Genomic DNA, 10006 nt, shown 5'->3' on the forward strand with positions numbered 1-10006 from the left:
GGCATTAGGAAGGTTGAGAACCACTGTTGTACATGGACCACCTCCTAAAGTTGACCTAATGTTCATAAACCGGACATGCACCACACGTACGTATCAGTATAGTAGGCCCAGTTCCTTATGTTAAGCACCGCTGTATGTTGACCAATTTGTTACAGCCCCTTGGGTGGTCAATTTATAGGGGTTCTACTGTGTAAGAATAATTATAAAGCTTATTTAATTCATGGAGATTTTATTAATGAATGGATTGAGCATTTTAATTTGTATTTCATCTTTCTTTATGTTCATGGATTCCATCTATAGGAGGACATGCTTAAAGGTAGAAGGAGGACATAAGTCAGTTTATTTTGCACATGAAAACATTTTATTCGCAATCAACAGGGGAGGTTAAAGCTGAAAGCAGGTCAGAGATGTATGGGGATCAAGAGATAGGGTGGGGTGCAGAGAGTCACTGAAAGGAAGAATGACCCCATCCTGGTCCCCTGCTCTGCAGGGCGGGATAGCCAGAACACTGATTCATGCATGTTTCAGTGAGCTAACTCAGCATATCCATCGAGGTCCTGACTAGAGAGCTTCATGATCGCTGAGCGGTTTAGCCGCATTGTAATACTTAGCTTCCAGGTAAAACTGAACATTCTTCAGAGATCAGGGCAGCTTTGCTGGGCTTCTTCTTTCATTTCTTAAGTAATAGGCAACCCTGGCTTTTACCGAGTGGGCTCACAGCAGGTGGGCTCGCAGCAGCAGGCTGGGCGGCAGCAGGACTGTCCACAGTAGGACGGGCGGCAGCACGCGGCCTGGGCATGGTGCAGCTGGCAGCAGGTAGGGGGTGTGCAGCTCACCACGCAGCAGGGGGGCACGCAGGTGCCCTCCACGCGGCAGTCTGGGCGGCACCACCTGGTGCGGCTGCTCACAGCTCCACAGCCACCATCCTGGCCACAGCCAAAGCCACAACTGGTTCCACAAGAGCAGGTCTGGCAGCAGGTTGGCTGGCAGCAGCTGGTCTGGAGGCAGGTTGGCTGACAGCAGCTGGTCTGGAGGCAGGTTGGCTGACAGCAGCTGGTCTGGAGGCAGGTTGGCTGGCAGCAGCTGGTCTGGAAGCAGGTTGGCTGGCAGCAGCTGGGCTCACAGCAGCTGGAGCCACAGGTCCCACTGGTGGAGCAGCTGGGAAATCCGCAGAAACTGGTGGAGCAGCAGGCCATGGTGTCAGGAGTTGGGTTGAGAATTGTACTGTTAAGAGAAGTTTCTGCGTTTTGGCTGCATTTTCCTGTCCTTTTATATGTTCCTTAGAGCTGCATATTTACCTAACATCTTTCTTTGATGTCAATTGCAAAGTCTGTCTCAGACTGGCTAATATCTGAGTTGTTTAAAAAATTAAAAATAGCATTTTAATAACCTGATCTGACTATTGTTCAATTAAGTCTCATCATGTTCCTTTTTACCTTTGGGACTAAGTGAGGGCTCATCCTGGAAGCCAATCACAGCAATGCTTCTTTATGCAAGTCACATGACAGACTGGACTTGAGCTAAGTGTTGCCCTGGCTTCCTTTGTCATATTTGTCCTTTGATAACCTTATGCATAATTTATCTAAACTGACTTTCTTCCTAAGTGATCACTCCATCATGATCATAAGTTTAGAAACAATTTGCCCATACTTGGAAACACTAATATTAGTGTCATCAAAACATAACTTGATTTATTGACATTCAAACCAAGTAAGCCTTTCTATGATTAGCTTGTGCAAGTTAGAGCTTTGACTAATATTTTTGCTGTCATCAATACACATATTACCAAGAAATCTTTATTAGATTTTTGCTCACAGGTTGTTTACTGACTCTATTAAATTAAAAATATATGGGATTGCAAATTAATATAGCCTCTATGGAAAAAAATATGGAGAATTCTCAAAGAACTAAAAGTGAACCTTCCATTTGCTCCCACAATCCCATTAGTAGGTATCTACCCAGAAGAAAAAAAAAGTCATTTTACCACAAGGACATTTGCACTAGAATGTTTATTGCAGCTCAATTCACAATTGCCAAAATGTGGAAGCAACCCAAGTGCCCCTGAACACATGAATGGATTAGCAAGCTGTGGTGTATGTATATCATGGAGTACATGCCATATACTATTCAGCCATAACAAAAGATGGAGACTTAACATCTTTTGTGTTTACCTGCAGGGAGTTGAAACACATTCTTCTCAGTAGAGTTTCACAAGAATGGAAAAGCAAGTATCCAATGTACTTGATACTAATATGAAACCAATAGATAAACAACTGCAAGCCCGCATGAAAGCAAAACCCAAGTATAGTCTAGTGAGGGGGTGGGGAAGTGAGGGCAAGGGGAGCGTGGAGGAGGGAGGACGACTAGCTATCATCTCACCTACTGTGCACTACGTGAGGGTGTTCAGCATGCCCCCTGGATGAAGGGTTCAGCTACAACTTGAACTTTACCTTAGAAATGAAAATAATGTAACCTAAACATTTGTACCCTCATATCAACCTGAAATTAAAAAAATAAAAAATAAAAGACAAAAAAGAAAAAGTATATACTAGTAATGAATACACATTGTAACAGATCAAACAGCACAGAGGCATATAAAGAAAAATTAATAGCTTTCCTCCTACACACACACACACACATCCCTTCCAAAACAGGCACTCAGGACACAATCAATATTAACAGCTTGGTGCACATTCTTTGATATCTCTACCCCTGCTTCTGCAAGTATAACCAGACTATTTTAGTAAGGTTTGGGTCTCCTGCATATATTTACAATTAAAAAATTTTTAATTGTAGTAAAATATAACAACATAAAATTTGTGTCAGCTATTTAAACCATTTATATTATATCTATCTTAACTGGTTTTGTCACCTTTGTTGAAAATCATTTGACCATATTCACATGAAGAAGAATGAAATAAGACCTTTATCTCATACCATGTTGAAAAATCAACAAAAAATGGGTTAAAGGCTGGACCATGAAACCCCAAATTGATGAAACTAGAGAAGAAAAGGTCTGTGACATTTATCTGGGCAAAGATTGGTTAGGTGTGAACTCAAAAGCACTGGCAAAAGGAGCTAAATAGACAAATGAGATTATGACAAACAAAGAAGCTTCTGCAGAGCCAATAAAAACAACCAACGAAGTGAAGAGACAATATACAGAAAGGGGGGAAGTATTTGCAAATTGTATGTCTAATAAGGAGTTAATACCCAAATCATATAAGAAACTCAAACAATTCCAAACCCATAGTAAGAAAACAAGTAACCCAACTTAAAAATGTGCAAAAGATCTAAATAGACTTTTCTCAAGAGAAGACATACAAATGGCCAACAGCTGTATGAAAAATGCTCAAAATCACTAAACATCCAAGAATGCAAATTGAAGCCATAATGAGATATCATCTCATATCTGTTAGAATGGTTATTTTTGAAAAGGCAAAAAATAACAAATGTTGGGGAGGATAAGGGGAAAAGGGAATCCTGGTACACTATTGGTAAAAATGTAAATTAGTACAACCATTATAAAAAACAATATGAAGTTTCTTCAAAACATTAAAAAGAGAACTACCATATAATACAGAAATCCTACTTCTGTGTATATACCTGAGGGAAACTAAATCAGTATTCTGAATAGATATCTGCACTTCCATGTTCATTGTGGTATTAGTCTCAATAGCCAAGATATGGAAAAAAATCTGAGTGTTCATCATTGAGTGAATGGTGAAAGAAAATGCAATACACACACACAAATGTTATTAGCCATTAAAAGAAGAAAACCCTGGAATTTGGAGCAACATAGGTGAACCTTGAGGACATTATGCTAACTGAAATAAGTCAGACAGAAAAATATGAACACTGCACAATCTCACTTACAAGTAAGATCTAAAAAAGCTGAGCTTGAAGAAGAAGAAGTAGCATGGTGGTTAATGGGATGGGGTGGGGAGAGATGTGAGTAGATATTGGTCAAAGGATATAAAACTTCACATACACAGGAGGAATAATTTCAAGATATCTTCTGTACAATGTGGCGACTATAATTAATGACAATGTACGGTATTATTGAGAATTACTCAGAGAATATTTTGTGTTCTCACCTCAAAAAAAAGTATGTGAGTTAATGTCAATGCATATAGGTAGTTAGCTATTGCAAAAAGTAATACATATTTCAAATGTATTGTACACAATACATTTGTTGTACACAATACAAAGTGTTGTACACAATAAATATATATAATTTGTCAATTTAAATGAATGAATGAAGGAGAAAATATTATAATTTGTGACCATATATGTGAGGGCTTATTTCTGAGCTCTCCATTCTATTCCATTGATCTATATATGTCTCTCTTTATGTCAGTTCCACACTTTGCTTTTGTTTATGCGTTGGTACACAACGAATGTGTATAATTTCTAGGAATTTATCCATTTCACTTATATTACACAATTTATAGGTGTATCCTAAAATCATCAAATTTTGCAATCATCAAAACTGTTATGATTATTGTGGCATTGTAATGAATTTTGAAATTGGGAAGTGTAAAACCCACTCGGCTCTTTTTTTTTCAAGATAATTTTGGCTATTTGGAACCCCTTTTGATTCTACATAAATTTTAGGATGAATTTTCCTATTTCTGCAAAAAGCACCATTGGGATTTTGATAGGGAGTAAATTAAATCTATAGATTCTTTGGTTAGTATTGACGTCTTAACATATTAAGTTTCCCAACCCATGAACCTGATATATCTTCCCATTCATTTTCATCTTCTTTAATTAATTAATTTACTTTATTTTATTTATTTATTTATTTTTTGGCTGGGGCTAGGTTTGAACCCGCCACCTCTGGCATATGGGACCAGAGCCCTACTCCTTGAGCCACAGGCACCACCCTACTTTATTTTATTTGTTTTGCAGTTTTTGGCTGGGGCTGGGTTTGAACCCACCACCTCTGGTATAGAGGGTTGGCGCCCTACTCCTTGAGCTGCAGGTGCTACCCATCTTCTTTAATTTATTTCAGCAGTACTTTGTAGTTTCTGTTGTGCAAGTCTTTTCTGTCCTTGATTAAATTTGTTTCTAAACATTTTATTACTTTTGATGGTATTGTAAGAGGAAATTAAAAAATAATAATGTATAGAAATGCGACTGACTTATGCATTGATATTATACCTGCAATTTTATCAAATTCGTTTGTTAATTCTTATAGTTTTTTTTTTGGCATGGAATCATTAGGGTTTTCTACATAAAAGGTCATGTGTATGAACAAATATGATCTGTTTTTTCTTTTCAATTCATTTATTTATTTCTCTTTCTTGCCTAATTGCTTTGGCTAGGACTTCTAGTTCTATGATAAATACAATGGGTAAAAGTGGGCACATTTGTTTTGTTTCTCATCTTAGAGGAAACATTTTCAGTCTTTCACTGTTGATTATGATATTAGCTATGGGCTTTTCATATATGACTTTTATTATGTTGAGGTAGTTCCTTCTATGTCTGGTTTATTGAGGCTTTTCTTTTTATTATTAAAGGGTTTTGCATTTTGTCAAATGCTTTTTCTGCACTGAGATGACCATAAGTTTTTTCTTTATTCTGTTAGTGCAGTGTATTACAATGATTGATTTTTGTATGTTGAACCATCCTTGCATCCTTGCATTCTAGGATAAAATCTCACTTGGTTGAAGCATTTAATCCTTTTAAAAGCCAGGCATCATTGTGGGCCCCTGTGGTCCCAGCTACTTGGTAGGCTGAGGCAAGAGAATCACCTAAGCCCAAGAGCTAGAGGTTGCTGTGAGCTGTGACACTACAACACTCTACTGAGAGCAACAAAGTAAGATTCTGTCTCAAAAAAAAAAAAAAAAGAGCTGTTGAATTCTGTTTGCTAGTGTTTTTTGAGGATTTTTATGATGAATATTCATTAGAAATATTGGTCTGTAGTTTTCTTACAATGGCTTTATCTGGCTTTGGTATTAGGGTAGTGCCAGCCTCATAGAATGTGTTTGGAAGTGTTTTACCCTCTTAATTTTCTCCAAGAGTTTGAGGAGGATTGGTGTTATTTTTTCTTTAAATGTTGGATATAATTCACCAATGAAACCATCTGCTTCTGAGCTTTTCTTTGCTAGGAGGCTTTTTGATTACTGATTCCAAATCTCTGTTAGTTACAGGTCTGTTAAGATTCTCCGTTTCTTCATGATAAAGTTTGTAGGTTGTGTGTTTATCCATTTCATCTAGATTATATGATTTGTTGCTGTATCATATATATATATTAGTATTCTTTTAATAGCTGTACAATATTCCAAAGCCTGATCATACCACAATTTATTCAATCATACCCTTCTCGATACTACACAAAGCCTTGATCATATTTAGCTCATGCTTTTGTATACAACAAATGTGTATAACTTCTAGGAATTTATCCATTTCACTTATATTATACAATTTATAGGTGTATCCTACAATCATCAAATTTTAAGCTGAAAGGGACTTTAAATGGATCCAGCTTTAGGTAATTAGGGATGGTCACATGATGTATGGGACCAAGCTCTTAACTGAGAATTAAGTTAATCAAACTAAATGGGCTTCTCAAACAGGTTTTTACCACGAAATGATGATGTGACCTCAGAAAAATCACTTAATTCATCTGGATATTGGTTTATTGATTTGTAACATGAGAGGATTTCTCATACACATTCCAGGGCTAACACTGATTTACTAGATCATTCATTCCTTAAGAGTGTAATCTGACCATGCCTAATTCACTTTGGGATCCTGTGAAGTGCCATATACACCATTTTGCATGTAGAGATTCAGTAAATGCTTACTGAATAAAAGAGGGGATGAATAGTTCTCAACCTATAGTGATGATGAAAAGCCAAGTTTGCATTTTACACATGTCACTTGTCATTTTATATTTTCTCCCAGCAGTAGCTGTCTAGGTAGTGACAAGTTAAAGGGATTGGTGTGTAGTTAGAATCAAGGGGATAGAACATTTTTCATTTCTGTTATTCATGGGTGTTTTCTGGATTGAATGAGGTTTCTAGATAATACGTCAGGGAAATCAATATTTTGCTCTTTTGCATACATGTTATCCTTTATGCATGCCTTCTAATTTCTAGATTTTCATTAGCCCTTGAATTAAGCATTGTAACTTATACCTAAGTTAAAAAAAAAACCTTCTGTACTTCCTAGTTCTAATTCTGAGAAACCCTGAATTAATACTGATCCTTGTCCATAACCACCTACCCTATGAAACATTCCCTAGTATTTGTGTTTAAATGTATATAATTTTATTGCGTATGTGTATTATTATACATAAACACACATTTATATTTATGCAAGTGAACATGTTAAACCTAAGTAGATGTGTCATTTATGAAAATAAAGCAAAACCTTCGTTATGCTCACTTCCTGTATAGAAACTGGGGGGAAAAAAGAGTTTGGAGTAAAAAACTCCATCTAATTGAGAACACACATTTTCAGAGAGGCTTCCCTAGCTTCTGTTTCTCTTGCTATGTCCTGCAAGACTATGTGATTTGTTAGGAAACATTTCCATTGTTTGCAGATTGTCCAGAACATCATTCCTCTAACAGACAGGAAAAATATCTTGGCTTCTATAATTTTCTGGTTGTGAAAGCACTGTGTGAGGTCAGGATAGGCCACAGAGTCTGTGCCATTTCTGAGGCCCCAAGGAATTGCCTTTTCTGTATATTTTTAATGAATTAACCTCTCCTGGACTTTTCCAAATTTCTATTATATGTCAGAAGAGCAGTGTGGGATATTTAAAACAGATTAAAATCTTCTGTATGACTTTCTATGAAATATACATCATGAATACACTCAATGAAAAGAAAAGATGTTTTCTGCACCAATAGATATAATTTATTAGACTTTGGCATATGATGCCCCATTTATAGAAAGTGCAATTTGCAGAGTGGTAGAAGAGAGGAGGTGAATATATGTGAGAAGGCTGATGATTCTTCCATGGCCTTGGAAGCACTGAGTCTGAGTGTAGGGTTGAATGCGTGCTGAGGGTCAATCCCCTGGTAAAATCGTTTTTTCATTTCTTTTGTAAATTTGTATGTTGGCATGCTCAGGGAGAAGATCAAGGTCTTTCCAGTGTTGAATCAGACAGGCCTGAGAACTAAAAATAGTTGGTAACCCCCATAACTAAAGTCAAATAAAAGTTCAAGATTTTGTTAGTGGTCCAGGAGTGCTTGAAGAAATAACTAGTTCATGGATTAAGTTGACAGTTGAAACTTCAAGTTGAAAATCAGCAACCTGGCTTTTAACAGGGTTAAAAGGTGGGCTCACAGCAGCAGGCTGGGCGGCAGCAGGACTGTCCACAGTAAGACGGGCGGCAGCACGCGGCCTGGGCATGGTGCAGCTGGCAGCAGGTAGGGGGTGTGCAGCTCACCACGCAGCAGGGGGGCACGCAGGTGCCCTCCACGCGGCAGTCTGGGCGGCACCACCTGGTGCGGCTGCTCACAGCCCCACAGCCACTCTCCTGGCCACAGCCAGTGCCCAAGCTGGTTCCACAAGAGCTGGTCTGGCAGCAGCTGGTCTGGAGGCAGGTTGGCTGGCAGCAGCTGGTCTGGAGGCAGGTTGGCTGGCAGCAGGTTGACTGGCAGCAGCTGGGCTCACAGCAGCTGGAGCCACAGGTCCCGCTGGTAGAGCAGCTGGGAAATCCACAGAAACTGGTGGAGCAGCAGGCCATGGTGTCCACAATTGCTTTGAGGGTTGGGTTGCTTGGAGAAGATTTTTACTTTTGGTGGTGATTTCCACATTGGGCCTTTTATAAGCCTTGGCCAGCTCCTATTTACATAATTCCTAAAGTTTCTTCCTTGTGTTTAAGTAATTTGGCCCCTGACTGATAATTGGCCTGCCCCTGAGTTATTTGTTTAACATTCGGAAAGCCTTTCAAAGTTGATTATATTTGATCTTTGACTAGGCTTCTTTACCATGCCCAGGTAGTCATTAGCTTTCATTGGGAACCTAGTCCCTAACTCCCCCATATTTGTTAAAATTTCTTTAGTGGCAAAGACTAACTGACTGATACTTCACCTTTGAGGAGTGTCAATATCACCACTGTTGACCTTTACAACTGGACTCTGGGGTCTCACAAGACAGTTTAATTGAAAGATCTCTATAAAGAGAACTATGAAACTCTAAGAAAAGAAATAGCTGAAGATGTTAACAAATGGAAAAACATACCATGCTTATGGCTGGGAAGAATAAACATTGTTAAAATGTCTATACTGCCTAAAGCAATCTACAGATTTAATGCAATCCCTATTAAAGCACCTCTGTTATACTCTAAAGACCTGGAAAAATTAGTACTTTGTTTTATATGGAAACAGAAAAAAACTCAAATAGCCAAGACATTACTCAGAAATAAAAACAAATTGGGAGGAATTATGCTTCCAGACTTCAAACTATACTATAAATCGATAGTGATCAAAACAGCATGGTATTGGCACAAAAATAGACAGGTAGATGTATGGAACAGAATTGAAGACCAAGAGGTGAACCCAGACACTTATGTCATTTGATCTTTGATAAGCCTATCAAAAATATAAATTGGGGGAAAGATTCCCTATTTAACAAATGGTGCTGGGAGAATTGGCTCGCGACCTGTAGAAGACTAAAACTGGATTCACACTTTTCTCCTCTAACAAAAATTGACTCTGACTGGTTAAAGGACTTAAACTAAAGACATGAAACTATAAAAATTCTTGGACAGAGTGCAGGGGAAACACTTGAAAAAATTGGCCTGGGAGAACACTTTATGTGTTACTGGGATTGGATCAAATTAAAAAGCTTCTGCACTGCCAAGAACACAGTAAGTAAAGCAAATAGCCCTAAGAATGGGAGAGGATTTTTGCAAGTTATATTTCCAATGAAGGTCTAATAACCAGAATCCACAGAGAACTCAAAGTTATTAATAAGAAAAAAACAAGTGATCCCATTTCATTGTGGGCAAAAGACATGAACAGAAGCTTTTCTGAAGAAGACA

General features: G+C 38.1%; 2 protein-coding genes across 2 annotated transcripts; both read right to left on the reverse strand.

The window, feature by feature from the left end:
• Positions 1-701: 701 nt before the first annotated feature.
• Positions 702-1196, reverse strand: LOC128571115 (keratin, high-sulfur matrix protein, B2D-like). Its single transcript, XM_053570759.1, has one exon. The coding sequence runs from the start codon at positions 1194-1196 to the stop codon at positions 702-704; it is 495 nt and encodes a 164-aa protein (XP_053426734.1).
• Positions 1197-8287: 7091 nt separating this feature from the next.
• Positions 8288-8707, reverse strand: LOC128571116 (keratin-associated protein 1-3-like). The gene has a single exon (XM_053570760.1). It carries the CDS (start codon positions 8705-8707, stop codon positions 8288-8290), a length of 420 nt encoding a protein of 139 aa, XP_053426735.1.
• Positions 8708-10006: the final 1299 nt, after the last annotated feature.

The sequence above is a fragment of the Nycticebus coucang genome, chromosome 18 (genome assembly GCF_027406575.1).
Source record: "Nycticebus coucang isolate mNycCou1 chromosome 18, mNycCou1.pri, whole genome shotgun sequence".
In the NCBI taxonomy this organism is placed as follows: domain Eukaryota; kingdom Metazoa; phylum Chordata; class Mammalia; order Primates; family Lorisidae; genus Nycticebus; species Nycticebus coucang.

Bases quoted from the DNA above. Each gene is read 5' to 3' on its own strand.
- LOC128571116 (XM_053570760.1), bottom strand. From the start codon at position 8,707: ATGGCCTGCTGCTCCACCAGTTTCTGTGGATTTCCCAGCTGCTCTACC.
- LOC128571115 (XM_053570759.1), bottom strand. From the start codon at position 1,196: ATGGCCTGCTGCTCCACCAGTTTCTGCGGATTTCCCAGCTGCTCCACC.